The sequence below is a fragment of the Strigops habroptila genome, chromosome 1 (assembly GCF_004027225.2).
Source record: "Strigops habroptila isolate Jane chromosome 1, bStrHab1.2.pri, whole genome shotgun sequence".
Classification (NCBI taxonomy): Eukaryota; Metazoa; Chordata; class Aves; order Psittaciformes; family Psittacidae; genus Strigops; species Strigops habroptila.
In genome coordinates, this window is record NC_044277.2 from 78,440,619 (window position 1) to 78,461,200 (window position 20,582).

The following is a 20,582-nucleotide window of genomic DNA, read 5'->3' on the forward strand; positions in this document are numbered from 1 at the left end:
ATTTATTGCTAATCTCTCCTAATATGATTCTATTTACTCACCATCCTCCCCATACACCTTGATAGTTTCAAAAAAAGAAGGGGATTCATTTATGCTTTTTGAATTATCCTTTCTGACAGAGGCATATAGTAGAAAAGCATACATTTGACTAGTAAATGCATAATATTCAACATGTGAGAACAACAAATAACCTCTAGCATTACAACAGATGGCAGGAGAGCAGTAGTCTGCACTCCTGAGTAGTGGACTAACACTGGCCACTTGTCCAGTCACTACATTCCCATTCTCTTTCTTCATTTATTCTCAGGACACAGAGAAGTAACAAGGACAGCTAATGAAGTGAAATGCATGCAAAAGATGACATGTATTGTAGAGTTCATCATGTTTATGCAGTAATAAAATAATGTTTTTTTCAATATAGACTATGCCAAACTGTATCATTATCACTGACAGCAGTGTTAGTGTCTCTATTAAAGACAAAAGTGCATAAGTACTATGTAAAAGTGTGCAGAATTGAATATGGCAATTACAGAGTTAAAATCTGAGGGAAATACAACATTCATGCATATATACATGTGATATGACTGGAACTACAGACCAGTCAGCCTCACCTCTGTGCCTGGCAAAATCTTGGAACAGTTTCTCCTGGAAAACATGCTAAGGCACACGAAAAACAACGAGGTGGTTGGTGACAGCCAACATGGCTTCACTAAGGGGAAATCCTGCCTGACCAATTTGGTGGCCTTCTATGATGGAGCCACGGAACTGATGGACAGCGGCAGAGCAGTTGATGTCATCTACCTGGACTTGTGCAAAGCATTCGACACTGTCCCACATGACATCCTTGTCTCTAAATTGGAGAGACATCAATTTGATAGATGGACCACTCGGTGGATAAAAAACTGGCTGGATGGCCGCACGCAAAGAGTTGTGGTAAATGGCTCGATGTCCAGTTGGAAACCTGTAACGAGTGGTGTCCCTCAGGGATCGGTGTTGGGACCGGTCCTGTTCAACATCTTTGTCGGTGACATGGACAGTGGGATTGAGCGCGCCCTCAGCAAGTTTGCCGATGACACCAAGCTGTGTGGTTCGGTTGATACGCTGGAGGGAAGGGATGCCATCCAGAGGGACCTTGACACGCTTGTGAGGTGGGCCGATGCCAACCTTATGAAGTTTAACCAAGCCAAGTGCAAGGTCCTACACCTGGGTCGGGGCAACCCCAGGCACTGCTACAGGCTGGGCAGAGAAGAGATTCAGAGCAGCCCTGCAGAAAAGGACTTGGGGGTGTTGCTTGACGAGAAGCTTAACATGAGATGGCAGCGTGCGCTTGCAGCCCAGAAAGCCAACCGTATCCTGGGCTGCATCAAAAGAAGCGTGGCCAGCAGGTCGAAGGAGGTGATCCTGCCCCTCTACTCTGCTCTTGTGAGACCCCACTTGGAGTACTGCGTACAGTTCTGGTGTCCTCAACATAAAAAGGACATGGAGCTGTTGGAGCGAGTCCAGAGGAGGGCCACGAGGATGATAAGAGGGCTGGAGCACCTCCCATATGAAGACAGGCTGAGAGAGTTGGGGCTGTTCAGCCTGGAGAAGAGAAGGCTGCGTGGTGACCTCATAGCAGCCTTCCAGTATCTGAAGGGGGTCTACAAGGATGCTGGGGAGGGACTCTTCCTTAGGGACTGTAGTGGTAGGACAAGGGGTAATGGGTTCAAACTTAAACAAGGGAAGTTTAGATTAGATATAAGGAAGAAGTTCTTTACAGTGAGGGTGGTGAAGCACTGGAATGGGTTGCCCAGGGAGGTTGTGGATGCTCCATCCCTGGCGGTGTTCAAGGCCAGGTTGGACAGAGCCTTGAGCCACATGGTTTAGGGCAAGGTGTCCCTGCCCATGGCAGGGGGGTTGGAACTGGATGATCTTAAGGTCCTTTCCAACCCTTACGATTCTATGATTCTATGATTCTATGATATGTAATAAAAGAAAGAATTGGCTTTATCTATGTAATTTGGAAAATTGGAACTGAGGGAATGGTGATTTAAGGATCAACTATGTTTACAATAAAATCACAATAAGAAAATCAGATTTGTCACACTGTGATCAGATTACCACCACTGTGGTGGTAATCTTTTCTAGCACTGGCATAAGCTGATATCCCAGGAAAACATTTAGGAACAGATCAGGTTATGTGACTTGCCCAGATGCTAATCAAGCACTCTTCAAGGACTCCCTTACATAGATATGATTCTTCCATATTAAGCAACCCACAAATTATTAGTTTTTCATTAATTTGTTCAGCCTCTTTTTTTAAAATTTATGTGAAACTCTGAGCCTCCATGACAATCTCAGCTACTCATTGTGTGAAGAACCACCTCTGGTTTTTTATTTCTGACTCCTGCTAGTTTCACGTAATTCTCCTTTTTCTATTGGAAGTTACAGTAAATAATTTATTGTTCTCCAGATTATCCACATAATTTTATAGATTGCAATCTTACTCCTCCACTCCTATCATCTGAGCTGTCTTTCCAGAAGTCATAGTTACCACGCATATGTAGTTATGCATAGTAACAAATGCCATTGAGTTTACTAGAGTTTAGGAGCCCGAGTACACAGGATAGTTTTAGCATAAGTCACAGAGTAGCTGTGATTGGAAGACACTGAGGATTTTCTAGTCCAACCTCCCTGCTACAGCAGTGTCAGGGCAGGTTGCTCAGGAACAAATCCAGCTGGGCTTTGAATGTCTCCAAGGATGGCTACACCATAACTTCTTTGGGCTACATGATCCAGTGCTTGACATCCTGACAGTAAAGAAGCTTTTTTCTTATCTTTTGATGGAATTTGCTGCATTTCAGTCTGTGCCAGTGGCCTCTTGTTCTGTCACTGGGCATTACTAAGAAAAGTCTGGCTCCATCTTCTTCCATCCATCAGGTATTTATACACATTGATAAGGTCCCACTGAGTCCTGAGAAGTATTTTGAGTGGGACCATAGAAATGAAAATAAATAGAGAAAAAAAATTATCTGGGAATTTTAGTTGAAAATTAAAGTTGAATAAGTTTATCAATTAAATAAATAACTATTAAAAAAAAAACCCTAATCAAAACAAACCATCAAAAACCCCAAACCCAACAAATGGGACCTTATCTTTGTTTCATTTACAACAGCAACTGTTGCTTGTGTTCTGACAGCTTATCTGGTTCTTGCTTTAAATAAGAAAAGAAAAGGAATCAGGTTATTATAGCTTTGCCATTAAAAGAAGGTTGTGGAAGGGTGTAATATAAACTTTGATTTTCATTCACACTTAAATGTCACCTCAGCAGGGTTATTATTAGGGGTCATTTCATTATTTGTTTTTATGAAGTTTAATAAAGCTCAATAATATTTTTATACACACAGGATTTGAATGTCTATGTCAATGATAATAATAGAAGTTATAAAATAACTGCAGAGGATTCACAACCCCAAATCTCAGCAAGTAAAATACAGTCACTAATGTCATATGAAATTCTTGTAGCCCAGGGGATTATTATATTTTTTTCCTGTGTTCGTTTAATAGAGATTTGTTATTCCATAGCAACACAGTCTTAAGTTTCGTTACAATAATGGAAGTAAATCTAAAATTAATATAGCCTCTGCAGAACCACATATTTTCTAGTGTGAAGGATCAGTTGTGTTTGAATGGATGTGTTCATCTTATTCTTAAGGAAGAATATTCTCTAGAATAATAATGTCAGTAATCTGTTGAGCCATTTATTGCTCTTTGCTTCATAATTAATTCTGCTTCCATAACTTAGACAAGTCTTCAGTAACTAACTGTGATTCTATTTTGAACAGCAAAATTTAGAGTAAATTTATAAAACAAGTAAAAATCATGAAAATAAAATATTCAAACATATCATTGCGCAAGAGACATCATCTTCTGTCATTATTTTCCAAATCTTTGCTATTTAACCCAGTGACAATATTGCAAATCTGTGTTTCAAGAATAGCAACATTTTCAGATTTGTGTGGTAGCACTCTTAAATCAAAATATTAGCAATCTATCTTTTATGTTCTGATCCCACAGAGAAATTGGCTGAACTTTCCAAAGGAGTTGCATTTTCAGCTTTCTTGGGGGGGGGGGGGGGGTGCGGGGCAGGGAAGATTTTTCCTTCTCTCCCAAAATTCCTTCCAGATCTTCTGGTACAGATTTTTCTTCAGTTGTGTATGTCCACAGTGTAAGCTTATCAGACAGATTTCCTTAGAGATTTCACTTAGCTAAATGCTTTACATCCAGACTTTTATTTCAGCACCCCTAGTGCATGTTATAACTATATAACTTAAAACGTGGATTTGTTTGTGCCAGTGATGTGTCTCAATGCCTCCATGTGCAGAAGACATTTTGTAGAATGCCTTGTGATTTGCAGGGGGGACACTGTTGAGACATTTGAGATGATGGTAGATATTTGTGCATTGGTATCTTATATTTGGAAATTTAAACAAAAGTATTTGTCTCAATTCTATCCCTTCTGTGCCTTTAAAGCATTATCTTAGCTTCCTGTCACTCTGATAGAATTTGAGGTTTATGGCTCTTTCCACAATTGAGAGAGGTACATCCACTGTAGCATCTTGACTGTGCAAGGGTTTGTAGATTTTTTTTTAAGATCTTGTGCTTAAAATCTTAAGTAGTTATCTGATAGAATTTACAAATTCACTAGGGAGCCTTAATTCTATTGAGTTCATGTCATCTCAGATGCCTTGACATATTTTAAATCTTGTAAATTTCACATTTAATTACCTTTTATAAAATAAGGTGTTAAAAACCTGACAAGCATCTTTCAGAAAGAGGGTGAGGGAACATGGAATTAAACACAAATTTCCTGGAACCCAGGTTATGCATAAATGAAAACCAATTCTTTTCCTTAGCTCTATAGAGCTGTTTATAAAAAATACCCATGCTAAGTAAAAATTGTTTGATCACTTCTAAATAAAAGGTCTTGAAAGATTTTAATTATGATTTTATAGGATAATTGCATCCTTTTTATTTTTTTCTTCTTGAAGTTTATTAATTATGTGATAGAAACATCTCAGTTACAAAACTTTTTCAATTTGGTATTGAAAGAAATCCCCAATTCAATTATTTGCTGTAAATTTAACATAAAACTCACTCTCAAATATGGATTGTGAGTAGCAGCATGTTTAAGATTAGATTTTCTACCTGTTTTGGAAGTCAGGCTCCCATATAGACTGCCCTGCCTAGAGCAAATGCCAGCCTGTTCAAGAGACCTAATGTTCACCCAGTATAGTCTACAAATAAATACACACAACTGTCTCAGGAGCAAGCATGGCACGTGATATCAGAAAACAAACACTGCTCTCATGTATGTTGACTTTACTAGTGAAATAACTAATGCAGTTGCTAAGAGCACAGTTTTGCTCCAGGACTGCACATCTATAAATGAGCAGTGTCAGATGCTTATTTTAGCAGTGGCAGCAGGGTAGGAAGCATTGGTATGCATATGCTACATATGCATACCAATAGAGGAAGCATTGCTAAGTACCTCCACAAGTGTGAATTTTGTATGAATCAAATCTGTGTTCCAATCAGTAACAAATATATATATATGATTTTTTAGAGCTCTGTTTTAGGTGCACTCTGCTGTAATGAGCTGCTTTTGCTATGCTGTCAAGATGTTAAAACATTAAATTAAAACATCAGCTTCCACATGAAATTGCTACGCTGGCAAACAGGCCATAGCACTCCATCTACTTCTCTGTCCTGTGAGCAGAGAGCTGTTGTTGACTTAGTTTTTCTTTCAGGGAATATAGGATACCTTTTCTGATAATGAAAAAAACCCCACAAACCTTTCTTATTACCGTATGCTGTGTCATCCTCAGAACTTTGCTGGTAGAAGCTAAGCCAGTCGTGCTTTTTAATGCAGCCCTGTCCAACTGTACTGAATGACCCAAAACTCATTTAAACTATAAACCTTATAAAGTCTCACAGGGAGATTAATTCATACAACTTTGAAATACCTCTACCTTTCCCCAAGAGAGTAAAGAGAAGTTTGTGTATATTAATATCAGACTTGTGAACTAGTTATATCTGATAGCTATTAATTCTTCAGCACTACAAAAAGTAGGCTGTAGACTTGACTTCTGATTCATGAAAGACTCGAGCTGACCTTGACAGTGCCATTAATTATGAGTAGAGCTCAAGCAGATTGCATAGCACTGCTGAGATTTTAGAAGGAGAATATAAGGATATATGCACTTTAAGGGGCATAAAACATTGTCTTAAAAAATGTGATTTAGATGATGAGAAAAAGTCACATGGAACAGTTTTACAAGAGATCTTCCATGGAATAATGTCTTGCACATATCTGTACTTCTGTTACCTGCACAGCTGCATTAATGCATGGGTATGCACATAGAGTGTGGACAAATGTGCTGATTTATATTTTTATTCTGTCTCTGTTAATATTTTGTCAAGACCAAAATTAATAAGGTTTCCATCCTCAAAAGGCATTCTAAAATGTTTGGTGTGGGTCTGACAGTAACATACAATGGTATGCTGATTGTAGCAGGTGGTCACTTGAAAAATAACTATATCTATCGTACGTATGACTATGGTACCTACATGGTAACAACCTAATTGCAAAGAAAAGTGGTACGGAGTTCTTTACATATACTTCTTTAGTGATACTTACATGGGAAAAAGTGTTCTAGTACTAAAAATACCATAATACTCTTTAAAAACCCTCTCCATTTTATGTTCTAATAGTAGTCCTAAAAGAAGAGGGGGAGCCAAGGAAAATTTTCTTCGCATAAAGGAATAGCTGCTTTCATCTTTTTATTATTTTGGAAAAATGTAATATTTGCATGAACATTTTAAATATTCACTGATGTCTGCTAAGATCTTTTCCTTTAACTGGGCTTTACATCTTCAGAGTGAGCAAGAGAATTTTAAATCTAAATTTTCAGTGAAATTTTGGAAGAAGAAATATGACATCTTGACATACTGTTTTCTTCTTTTAAAAAACCAAAGATAATCCCCAAACAAACACAATGTACACCCCCCACCCCCACCTTCATTTTAGTCATTAGATATACTCCAGGAAGTTATCTCCATTTTTGTCCTAAAAGAAGTCAGCATGTTGCTATTGCTTCTTGTCTTAAAGTTCTTGTCCAGTTTACCATTCAGTTTTGTAACACCATCACAGCAGACTCTTTACCACTTAAATGATAAAAGTTTCAATAGGCACTTTAGTGGAATTACGAAAAAGCTACCACTCTTCCACCGTGATGCCAGAAAGCTATCTTCTTTCTAAGTCAGGTCAGTAAACTGTTCCTTGTAGGCCTGAGCTTGTCTCAGTGTAATTCCAGAGTAACAAAATAACAACAACAAAAAACTGTGTATATTACAGGTTTTTCCTTTTGTTTGCAGATCAAAGCAAAACTGACAGTATGATAAATGTAGTAACTTGCTGAAAACAGTTGCCGTCTTTTTTAATCAAACAAATGCTGTCCTATATAAAGCTTAGGTTTATCTTTTAAATTTGTGGTTGCTTTATTTTTTATTTCACTGTTGTATTTGTACTTAAGTGACTTTGTCAGGGTTATAACTTTCTTCTTCTCCAAACATGTCTGCCAAGATCTTAAAGCGAGGTCCCCAGTCACCCAGATAGTCATAATCCTGATCTGCCTCTGTAGTAAGGGAGTCTATAGAGCTGAGAGACTCTGCAACAGATCCATTTCCTTCATAAGCATAGGTTGCCAAGGAGTCATAAGGGGGTGCAGTTGGATCTACATCATTTTCCTGCAGCCTTTGATTAATGAAATCTCTTATGTCTGTGTTATCTTCAACTGGTGGTCTATGCCGTGAAAAACGCAAGGTGTCTGGTTTTATGTCCCTGCGTATTTTGTTATCTTCAATCACTTTGGGATTCCTCAGGGCACCTATGTCGAAAGCCTGGGTGTCCTCTTCTCCACCCCCTTCATCATCATAATGGATAACATTATCTCTGATGTCTTCTTTGGAGGTCATCAGGGTGTCCTTTTTCTTCTGCCTCCGTAGTGCTACATACAATACCACAATGACTGTAACGAGAGAAAATGGAAGTTAAGACATGCACAGAAATAATTTGGTACTCTGATGACATATCATAATCTCTTCCTTTGAAAGTTGCTAGCAATCAAAGGGTCACTTTTTCTTGGAAGATATGGTCCTACTATTCTTTTAAAAGTAGGAATGCTCTAGCCAATGAAAAGTCATTTGCTGTTTGATGTATGAGTCTAACTTTCCTTACTGCTTGCTGTGCTGCTGAAGGAAGTAACAAATAATTTTCCTACTGGCCTGCTTTGTGGACAAGTAGGATTGGACAGGACTTCAGCTTTTTAGTTCAGAGACAGAGATGGGATTTTCTTTTAAAATATCTACCATAGAAAAATAGAAATAAATTCCCAAATTTCCACATTGCAGAGAAAAAAGCCCCACAGTAATCAAGAGGGAAAAAAAAAATAAAATTGGAATCTTAGAAATGGAGAAAAAATAATCCCACTTCAGCTTTTCACATGCTTCAGCCTCTTTGGGGGTCTGCTTTGAAAAATCCCATGGGTATGGTTCTTGAGTGAAAAGGGGTCCAGGACAGTAGGTTGATTTTCAAGTATCACCTACTCCAAGCTCAACAGTGGTCCAACTCCATTAGCAGGAAATCAAACAAATGCAGCAGGAGGCCTACATAGATGAATAAAGAGCTCATGACTAAACTCAGAGATAAAAAGAATGGCATATAAGAGGTGAAAACAGAGACAGGTGAGCCAGGAGGAATATACAGTGACTATCTGAACATACAGGGATGCAGTCAGGAAAGTCGAAGCGCATCTGGTGTTGACTCTCACAAGGGACATGAAGAGCAACAGGTATGACAACAGCAAAAGAAGAAGTAAAGAAAATGTGGTTTCACTGCTGAATGTGGCAGGGGACCTGTTGAAAAAGGACACAGAAAAGGCCAACCTATTCAAAGGCTTCTTTGCCTCTCTCTTTATTTGTAAGGTTGTCCTTCAGGAATCCCAGGTCCTGAGACCATAGGGAAAGCCTGGATAAAGAAAGACTTATCCTTGGTGGAAGAGGATCAGGTTTGGGGAACTGGATGCACAAGTACATGCGATCTGATGGGATGCACACGAGTGGTGAGGAAGGTAGCTAATGTCACTGTGAGGCCGCTTGCAATAATAACTGAAAGGTGAAGGGGACTGTGAGAAGTTTCTGAGGACTGGAGCAAGTGTCACTCTTATCTTCAAGAAGGACAAGAATAGGCTAGGGAACTACAGGCCAGTCAGCCTCACCTTGATCCTGAAGAAAGTGATGGAGCAAATCATTCTGGAAACCACTTTCAAACATATCAAGAGCAAAAAGGGGATCATGAGTAGTCAGCATGGATTTACAAAGGTGAAATTGTGCTTAACTCACCAGATAGCCTTCTACAATGAGATGAGTGTCAGATGAAGGCAGAAAAGTACATTAATTTTATCCCAACTTTAGCAAAGCTACTATATGATCTGCAGAGGTGCCTTCCAACTGTAACTTTATGATTCTATATAACATAGAATTTTACATACTGGTTTTATTACAAATGGTAAATCGATGGCAATCAGTTTATGGATTTCTTTCAATACTTTTTTTTTTAGAGATATATTTCATTGAATGCAAAATACACTTGTAGTAAACTGTCCTTTTTGTTATTTTTAATTTGCTAGCTGCCTTTGGTAGAAATAACAGTGTTCTAAGTGCTGTTGGTAAAGTGACATAATAATGAATACAGGAGTTGCAATGATTATAAATTCACGGTCAGACTTGTGTGATCTAAAATAACTCCTGATTCTGGTAATAGGGTGCCTGTCTTTTGTGTAGAAATGAGTTCGACAAGAGTGACTTCAACTGCAATTTTAATGAATCTATGTCAGGCCAGGTTTGCAGTAAGAAATGAAAATCCAAAAGAATTAAAAGCATTAAATTGATCAGTGGCATAGTAAGGAGAACGTCTGAATATAAGATAAACGCTGTTCTCTTAGGTTATGTACAGCAGTGGAGATCTCATTATTTATACATTAGTTTTTCTGGGTAATATTGCCATGCTGATTGGAATGGACGGGGTTATTAAAGGACCAAACCCTCTTTTCTAAATATAATCTCAGTAATTTGGTCTGACATTCTGTGCAAATCAGGAATTAAAATATCTTCATTAGTTTCAGAAATAGAATAGAATAGAATCGTAAGGGTTGGAAAGGACCTTAAGATCATCTAGTTCCAACCCCCCTGCCATGGGCAGGGACACCTCACACTAAACCACATGGTCCAAGGCTCTGTCCAACGTGGCCTTGAACACCGCCAGGGATGGAGCATCCACAACCTCCCTGGGCAACCCATTCCAGTGCTTCACCACCCTCACTGTAAAGAACTTCTTCCTTATATCTAATCTAAACTTCCCTTGTTTAAGTTTGAACCCATTACCCCTTGTCCTACCACTACAGTCCCTAAGGAAGAGTCCCTCCCCAGCATCCTTGTAGGCCCCCTTCAGATACTGGAAGGCTGCTATGAGGTCTCCACGCAGCCTTCTCTTCTCCAGGCTGAACAGCCCCAACTCCCTCAGCCTGTCTTCATACGGGAGGTGCTCCAGCCCTCTTATCATCCTCGTGGCCCTCCTCTGGACTCGCTCCAACAGCATCATGTCCTTTTTATGTTGAGGACACCAGAACTGTACGCAGTACTCCAAGTGAGGTCTCACAAGAGCAGAGTAGAGGGGCAGGATCACCTCCTTCAACCTGCTGGTCACGCTTCTTTTGATGCAGCCCAGGATACGGTTGGCTTTCTGGGCTGCAAGCGCACACTGCCATCTCATGTTAAGCTTTTCATCAACCAACACCCCCAAGTCCTTCTCTGCAGAGCTGCTCTGAATCTCTTCTCTGCCCAACCTGTAGCTGTGCCTGGGATTGCCCCGACCCAGGTGTAGGACCTTACACTTGGCTTGGTTAAACTTCATAAGGTTGGCATCAGCCCACCTCACAAGCATGTCAAGGTCCCTCCGGATGGCATCCCTTCCCTCCAGCATATCAACCGAACCACACAGCTTGGTGTCGTCGGCAAACTTGCTGAGGGCGCGCTCAATCCCACTGTCCATGTTGCTGACAAAGATGTTGAACAGGACCGGTCCCAACACCGATCCCTGAGGGACACCACTCGTTACAGGTTTCCAACTGGACATCGAGCCATTTACCACAACTCTTTCTGTGCGGCCATCGAGCCAGTTTTTTATCCACCGAATGGTCCATCTATCAAATTGATGTCTCTCCAATTTAGAGACAAGGATGTCATGCGGGACAGTGTCGAACGCTTTGCACAAGTCCAGGTAGATGACGTCAACTGCTCTGCCCCTGTCCATCAGTTCCATGGCTCCATCATAGAAGGCCACCAAATTGGTCAGGCAGGATTTCCCCTTAGTGAAGCCATGTTGGCTGTCACCAACCACCTCGTTGTTTCTCATGTGCCTTAGCATGTTTCCCAGGAGAAACTGTTCCAAGATTTTGCCAGGCACAGAGGTGAGACTGACTGGTCTGTAGTTCCCTGGGTCTTCCACCTTCCCCTTCTTGAAAATGGGGGTTATATTACCCTTCTTCCAGTCATCGGGAACTTCACCTGACTGCCAGGATTTTTTGAATATGGTGGACAGTGGTTTAGCAACTTCATTCGCCAGCTCCTTCAGGACCCGTGGATGGATTTCATCAGGTCCCATGGACTTGTGCACGCTCAGGTTCTTAAGATGGTCTCGAACCTGATCCTCTCCTACAGTGGGCCTAAGGTCTTCGTTCTCACAGTCCCTGCATTTGCTTTCCAAGACTTTCGTGATGTGGTCAGAGCATTTGCTGGTGAAGACTGAGGCAAAGAAGTCATTAAGAACCTCAGCCTTCTCCAAATCCATGGTAGCCAGTTCTCCTGATAGCTTCTGGAGAGGGCCCACATTGTCCCTAGTCTGTCTTTTATTTGCTACGTATCTATAGAATCCTTTCCTGTTATCTTTTACATCCCTTGCCAAACTTAATTCTAGCTGGGCCTTAGCTTTCCTAACCTGGTCCCTAGCTTCCCGGGCAATGCTTCTATATTCTTCCCAGGCCGCCTGTCCTCGCTTCCACCTTCTATAAGCTTCTTTCTTCCCTCTAAGTTTCCTCAGCAGATCCTTGTCCATCCATGGAGGTCTCCTGGCCCTCCTGCTGCACTTTCTTCTTGTCGGGATGCAACACTCTTGAGCACGTAGCAGGTGATCCTTGAATATCGACCAGCAGTCTTGGGCCCCCCTGCCCTCTAGGACTGTATCCCATGAAACCTTACTAAGGAGGTTCCTGAAGAGGCCAAAATCCGCTTTCTTGAAGTCCAGGGCAGTGAGCTTGCTGCATGCTCTTCTCACTGTCCTGAGGATCTCAAACTCAACCATCTCGTGATCACTAGAGCCAAGGCTGCCATGGAGCATCACATTTCCAACCAGTCCCTCCCTGTTGGTGAGCACAAGGTCCAGCATGGCACCTCTCCTCGTCGGCTCCTCTATTGCTTGAAAGAGGATGTTGTCTTCCACACAATCGAGGAACCTCCTGGATTGCTTGTGCCGGGCCGTACCGTCCCTCCAATAGATGTCAGGATGGTTGAAGTCCCCCATGAGGACCAGGGCCTGTGAGTGTGAGGCTGCTCCTATCTGTCTGTAGAGCGCTTCATCCACAGAGTCCTCTTGATCAGGCGGCCTGTAACAGATCCCCACCATAATGTCCCCCATTGCTGTTTTCCCTTTGATCCTGACCCACAAACACTCTGTTACCTCATCATCCGTCCCCAGACAGAGTTCCATACTCTCTAGCCTATCACTGACATAGATAGCAACACCCCCTCCCCCTCTGCCTGGCCTGTCTTTTCTAAACAGCCTGTAACCTTCCATTCTGACACTCCAGTCATAGGAGCCATCCCACCATGTTTCTGTGATACCAATGTGTGACATCATATTCCCGTAGCCTTGCACACATCTCTAATTCCTCTTGCTTGTTCCCCATACTACGGGAGTTTTGTATATGCCAAGAGAATCAACCAGCAGCAGAGCTGGTAAGGAGTCCTTTGACTCAATTGTTTTTGATTGAATATTCTGGGTTTATAAAATAAAATTGTAGTTATTTCAACAAACCGTTAGAGAAGCATAAACACAGTTCTCTAGAACAGAGAGTTCTCTAGCAGAGTAATGCCTTCTTTAGAAGGTCTCCATGATCACCTAGCAAATCTGGGGGAAATTCAGACTTCCGAGTACTCCCTCTTCCCCAGATACTCTGCTATTTCATATGATTTCTGTACCAAGAGAACCTAGCTCTCTGCTGCGTAGTTCGTGCTGTCCAGATCACTGGACGCAAAGGTGGCAACTTGAAAGGCTTTGCAACACCTATGTCTCTAGGGCTTCCAAGCACTTTGCTCTGTAACAGAGAGGTTAGATATCCTGGGAGTCCTGACTTATGACAGACTCTAACTGACTTACCTCTTCATGTGAAAATACATTAAAGCCTTATTCATAATGGAATGTCTTTGATGCTGAGGCTTACTCCTGGTTTTACCCAGGAAACCCCTAAACGTAAAAAAAGAGTAGTCCCAAGGAATTACTGGAGGGCAATAATTCCTTAAATTAAAGAGGACAGCATTATTCTTACTTCTGAAAAACTGACGCAAAGTTGTTTTGTTTTAAATTCTTCAGAAGGAGTGTATTTGTTATTAATGCCTATTCCATGGGAAGTATGACCTTTGCCATTCTTGTTCTGATTTGAAACATTTTCCTCACAACATAAAATTTTTACATAGAACATAAATTCTGACTTTTACCTACTTAGAAGGTATTGATGTAACCCTGAGCCTGTACTTAGTTACTTAGGTGGTAAATTACTGTATCCTCCAAATGCAACTAGGTATCCATTTGTTATGATGTTCTGTGTCTGCAGCTATTTTTGTCAAAGCATTAGACCTACATAAGGAGTATGAGATCTACGAAGCCCACTAGTACCAAGAAGAAGCATAGGCTAGCATCTGTAAGAATCAGCCTGCTTTCTGCAACCCACATTGTGCTTGTATAAGCTACAAAGTTTGTTTTATTTTGTTATCAGCTCATTAAGGCTATATTACAAGTAGGACACATGTGAGTATTGACTGCTTTAGGCATGCTGTAAATAAGGCAATATTTAACTATAATGTAGATCAAATGACAATGCTACCTTATGAAACACCTGTCTGGCTGAAACTAAAGTGTTCCTGTAAAGTTTTACATGGATTTAGCCAGTAACATTCTACATTACACTTATTTTCTCCTCTCTCATTTCTTCGTTCTTCTTTTGCTCAAGTTGGCATGAAGAATTAAATAAAAGCCTTTACTAAGTTCTGACTGCTGTTACTGTCAGTAGGACTTGCCTACCTTAGTAATAATCTGAAAATAGTAACCTTTCAAGAAAGGTATTCCAACAGAACTTTCAGAGGAAAAATATGGTTTAGATTCCACTGAAAACTGGTTCTCTTCATGCAGTGAGAAATATGTAGGTGTTAGCAGATTCATGGTCATGGTCGGTGCTTTGGGATGCGTTTCTAGAAACATAGAAGCATAAAAGTTCTCATAAAGTGCCACACATTTTCAATGGCTTTTGTTACACAACAGATGAAGCTAATAACAACACAAACCAATTCACAGGTGAATAAGCAGAGTAATGCCTTCACATTGTTTCATGAGAACTAACCTAAAAGTATGACAATACACAACAAGATTGCAATCAGCGCTCCTGTGCTGAGGCCTACTGGTAAGAAGATTGCTTCCACATTGCAGGACTGGATGGTGCCATCAGAATCACATCTGCAAACACGGATAGTCAATGTGTTTGTGCTGCTCTGGACAGGGTAACTGCTATCTTCTATTACTATTGGAAGAAAGTACAGCTCTTGCTGCCTTCTGCTGTAACCGTTTCTCCTGGTTTCAATCCCAGCTGTATTGTCTGTAAAACATGACATAGTCATTATAGTATTTTTATTGCATGTTTCAATTCATCATTGTGGTTTGTATCACCTTTAGTAGTAGGCAGGTCTTCTATTTTTGTAATTCAGTGAATGACATGCTTTATGTAATTGCCTTATTTTATCATTACAGAAAGTATTGTATTCTGACTGGTAGAGCTATTTTTTTGCAGAGCATTAAATAATATCCATTTCTTGTACATTCGTTAGCTTGACAGCTGAAATTTCAAAGGTGGCATAAACAATAATTTAAAAAAAAAAGCATTACAGGTATTAGATTAGGGGGGATATTCAGTCTATGGTCCAAAGGGCTATGATTGCACACAGATTTAGAATCATGTCTCAGTTAATTAATTTCCCTTTAAAACTGAAATAATTTTGACAAAATGCAAAGCTCTTTCAACTTTCCTGCACCACTAAAAATAAGTATAGAAACAAAGTGAGTACTTTATAATCAGTACATTTTACATCACTTAGTCATGGATGTGTTCAGAAGTCCTAGAAGTTATGTTCTGTCATTTCTTCCCAGTAAATATTCAGTTATTGCTGCATGTCTTGAATCAGCAAGGAAATGACGTGCAGATTAAAAGAATTGCATTGAAAGTAAAACCAAAATGAAATTAGCAGGGAATTAATTAGCTGACAAACCTAAATGAAGGCAGCCTGCAGCAGTCACCGTTTTGCCATCTCACCCATGTTATTTACTATATGTTTAGAAGACATCACTTCTTGTCTGTGTTATGACTTTCCTCCCTTCTTGGAATTCTGTTTCCTAGGTAGAAGTATTAAGGGCTCTGAATTCCACACTCAAATACTTGTGTCCAGTTCTGATTAGGGACAGTAAGAAGAAACTCTAAATATCCCAAATCAGATACACTATGATCAGACACCATTGAGAGAGCACTTAACTGACAAAATGCTTATTTCAGAAGTCTCCTTTTTATCAAATGCAAATATGGATATATCAAGTTTAGTGATATTTAGTTTTGAAAAAGAAAAATGTCTCAAAACTCTTTGAATCAAACCAACTTTCATCTTCTGGTTGTTCTTTCTATGATTAATCATCTGCACTGTATAAAGAGTTTGGAAGTCATCCAGCTTAATCTTGTTTCTATTCTTATGTCCATTTCTATTAATAGAACTATTTCTATTTCTTTTTTTTTTCAAATTGCGATGTTGAAGATCACTTTAATACATGTTACAATGCAACCAAGTGACTTTCCATTCTCCTTTGAGAAGAATCAGATTGATCTCTTAAGTCTTTGACTTTGAAACATTTTTGTTGCTCTTCAATTTTTCCAGTTGTTTAAGGTCCTTTTGAAAATATGGACACAGACATGTTTTTGAACTCTGCACAGAGCAGCCTGGAGCTGCAGCCTGAAGCTGAGACAGCCTCTGGTTCTTCAGCCTGTTGGCAACAAATTCATTTTCAGGATGTGTGTGACAGTTTGGAGAGGAGGAAAGTTCTTTCTCTTACATGAGCAACTGAGCGTGCTCAGCAGAGAAGCAGCCCTCTAGAGAGCACAGTGAGGCCAGCAAAGCAAAAAGAGTAAGGTGAGTGGTTCAGCTGGAAGCACTCCAGCTCTGCCAGGGCCTTGCTTCTATTCACAGCTGATGGACTGGCCTCAGTGCTGCTGAAGGCATAGTCTAGAAACACAGAATTTCCCTGTGTTTGTCTTTAAAGGGACTCCAAATGGCAACCTGCAGCTTCTGTCTTGTTTCTGCCATCATTAAGTTATACTCTGAAGAAATAAGGAACTTGGAAAAGTTTATTCTACTGGGTTTACTACAAACATATCTGCTGTAATATCACATTACCCATGATTCTTAGCTGTATAAAATAGCACTGGTTATTAGGCTTCTTGATGTGCTTAAAAATGTTACATGCCACCTTTACTTGTAAAAGCATTAATTGTAACAAGATTGTTTTCTCAAAAAAAAAAAATAATCAAAATTCCTTTCACAAAGTACCTGCTTCAACTAACAAAATTGATAACTCAAAAAATAATGATATTTATGTTTTTAAAAGGTTTCTATAGTGAGAACAGGGTTATGTTATAATAGCTTTAAATTGTATAAATAGCAGACCTTCCACCTTTTTGGCAAACAAAAGGCCAAAGATACTGAAAATGCTGTACAGAGTTTCTGTTTGGACAGGTTTTTCTAATAGCTCTGTAAATCACCAAAAATGAAAAAGTTTTTTATGGTTGGAAAATCTGTCTTACTTTTGTTTCAATAGTGTACTTCTTTTTAGTAAGTGTTAAGAAATGCTTTTAAGCATTTAACATTTTAACATTTTAATTTTAAACATTTTAACATGTACCATGTATACAGGTACATACACATACAGTTTTACATTTTTGTGTGTTTTGTCATTTATCAAATTCAAAAAACAAGGAAGATTACCAGTTATAACAAAAATTGGGGGAAAAATCAGAGGTGTTAATAATATAAAATACAAGTTATTAAGAGTGTTGTGGGATGTTATACTACAGCAGCATTGTCCACATTCAGAACTAATTCTTCTGCAGGACTATGCATTCTCCAGAAAGCACCACAGCTGGGTACTTTGAAAACAGTTAGCAAAGTAATAGTATTTAAACAAGGCAAAAATATTGCCTTGTTTAAAGGTATACCTGCATTGGCATATGAGTTCTTCCTGAGATACTGAATGATAAAAGGAAGAAAATAAAACAGGTAGCAGTGTTTTTGCAGGCCTGTAGGGATATCTCAGCCTTTGGTGTTCTGACAATTCCTGTCCCCTAGAAATGAGAAAAGGTGCAAGACCTGAATTTATATCAATGTATGTCCTAGATAGTTTAACAATTAGAAATGTAATATAAAAAAGTTAGTCTGTAGACATGACTGTAATATAAAGTAATCATATTTGTCATTATAATCACAGCCTGCTGCTCCAAAAGAGAGATATGGGTAAGCAACTTACTTCTGTAGTCATGGACTGTAAAATTTGGCTTGTTGGAGGCCTCAGGTGACAGTCTGAAGGAAAACCTTTGCCCAGCTGGTGACAAATCTTTGTCTGCTGCAGTGATAATCTGTATCACCTGAAACCAGATTAAGTTTAATTCTGAAGTCAGTTCACTCTTCTAAAAGAAGTAGTTTTGTAGAAGTGCAAAGTGAACATCAAATGAAACAATGAAAGTGAAACTCTACTGGATTACTCTCATTCTCCTAATACATTGGACAGTGGAGGCAAGAAGTCTGATACAGTTTCCAGAGAACTCGTGGTGTCTCAGAAAGTCTCACTTTGACATATCTGAAGGAAACAAAAAAGATTTAAACTATATTCATAGCAGAAGTATTTAATATTTGTCCTTTGTATCAGAAGACTAGTGATTGTTTTCAGGTGAATGATTATTTAAAGAGAGTTCACTTTATCTGCTACTACTACTACTATCACTATTACAACTGGTACATGTTGTAATATTTCACAAAGCTTCTCTCAAATTTTACAGCTTGAAATGAAGTAGAGAGGGTTGAAAGGTCTGCACCATCTAGGCCTGAAGGAACTTTTGGGTTTCAGAGTCCTATCTACTAGATTTCAGGTAAGCACAGTGCAGTTAAAATATTTCATAGTAGGATTGCCACTGAGTTTTTAAAAAGGAAGGCATTTTTTCATGTAATAAACATCTAAATATCTATAATTTTTGAAAGGTCAGTGCTTGTCTCAGCCTTCCCTGTAAAAGGTTCCCCTTTCTACTGCTAGTGCCTATATAAGAAACTAAAGGTATCTGATAAACTAGAAGTTAAATTAGGTTGTATGGTAATTAGTTGAAACATAAGAAAGAAGAAAAAAAGGAATATCATAGAAGTCACAGACAAATCTGTAATAAAGGCAATAAAAATCACTGATTACATATTACACACATATAAAAAGAAGTCAGTGATTACACAGTAGGCTGAATACGTTCCTTCCTTGGCTGCCAGTAACTCTCAAAGTTGACCAGCTGAAGTTACAAGTCTAATCTTGGAAACACTATTGATTGTTAATATGTACAATGGATGGCCTCGGTGCTTTGCAGCACTATTTACCTGCACAAATTTTGTGCAGAAGGAGCACATGCCAACAGCTTCTGGGGACAGCTGTATTAATACTGGCATCACTCATGGTATAAGGTAATATTCTGAATCTGAAACAGGTTTTGCATGCTATGTATGTACTTGAAACTGCTTATAAAGAAAAAGCTTTCAGGAGGACTGTCTTTGGGGTTGTGGGTTCTTTATCTCAGAATAGGACACAGAAATGTGTGTAATTTATCCTACTGCATTTATTCACTGCAATTTTACCCTTAAGTGTCTTTAAGGAAGACACTTAAGGAAAGCATTGTTTCTCCTGACACAGGTATTAAATGCACAGTAAAAGGTGGCTCAGATCCATATTATCAGGGTTAATAAAAAGAAGTAGACCATAAATAGACCATAAAGGTTAACAAACAGAATTCTTTCCAAAAGGTGTTTCCAACACAGACATTTTATTTGTAATAAGCATTCTAACCATGATGTCCTTTTCAAACCCAAAAATTTCTGTTATTATAAACAATAAAGAAAGAAAAAGCAAAATAGCAAGCATTACAAATTTCAAATACCTGTCCCGTCTTGGCATTTTCACATACAGATGTCTCATATGGAACTGAAATTTCAGGAGGAAACTCGTTGACATCCAGGATATTTACTATAACATTGACTTTGCTGGTTAATTGCGGGTTACCTATAAATGATTTTTAGGAAAAAAGCATTAAGGAATGCTATTTATGTTTGTTGTCATCCCTAGTGTTCATGAGACGTCATAAACTGTTTTGATCCCAGTACTGTGACTTCTAACAGCCTTTGACTTCGATTTATTTCTGATTTGTACTAAAGAGAAATCAGAAGCAAATGTCTTATCATTTTGTACTAGACTTTGATCCATTACACTTCATGGGGTAAGGAATCAGTCAACATGATTATGTTTATTAGAGCATAAATTAAAGAATTTGAATTGTACCTGTAAATAAAGATGCAAAGTTTTCTCAGATCACTTTTCATGGAGTGTAAGGAAGACGTTTCCAATGATTAAAACTGAATTGTGTTTTCCACAATGGAATGCAGAATATCAGTATTTATTACTTAGCTACTGTTTACATCCCCAAGATATTAAGGAGGTAAGTAGAGCAAACCCATTTAGAAGATGGAGAAAAGTAAGAGAGAAAGATATAAAGAAAAATCTTGATGAAAACCAGAAAAAGTAAGTGGTAAATTTAGCAGTGAAACATGTAGAGCTAGCATTCAACTTGTGGTTAAACAATTAGCTTGTGTTATAGCAGGTATTTCTTTAACTGCTTAAGTATTTGCAATTAGCAAATACATTCGTGCAAAAGAAATGCTAGACCAGTATACATTATGCTTCTTTCCATTGTCCTAACAATACAGATAATCTTCACGACTCACTAGATGCATTTTATAAACAAGTTTACCTGCAAATGCAATGTGTGAAGAAAGTAGATACAAATTCAATACAAAGCAAACAAAATTCTCTTTTACTTTAT

The 20,582-nt window shown here is 39.0% G+C and overlaps 1 protein-coding gene across 5 annotated transcripts in view; it reads right to left on the reverse strand.

Annotated features, from left to right (window-relative positions):
- Window positions 1-5,006: 5,006 nt before the first annotated feature.
- CDH12 (cadherin 12) overlaps window positions 5,007-20,582 on the reverse strand; it is a 228,098-nt gene continuing 212,522 nt past the window's right edge. For 3 of the 5 annotated variants that reach the window (XM_030504762.1, XM_030504753.1, XM_030504772.1), the window contains exons 7-10: window positions 19,644-19,765; window positions 17,984-18,101; window positions 14,769-15,020; window positions 6,410-8,069 (exon numbers count right to left, since the gene is read on the reverse strand). In XM_030504762.1, coding sequence (XP_030360622.1) covers window positions 7,570-8,069; window positions 14,769-15,020; window positions 17,984-18,101; window positions 19,644-19,765 — 992 coding nt within the window. In that variant the 3' untranslated portion in view covers window positions 6,410-7,569. Of the gene's footprint in view, window positions 8,070-14,768; window positions 15,021-17,983; window positions 18,102-19,643; window positions 19,766-20,582 lie in introns of all 5 variants that reach the window. The other 2 variants (XM_030504737.1, XM_030504743.1) reach the window with 1 other exon arrangement.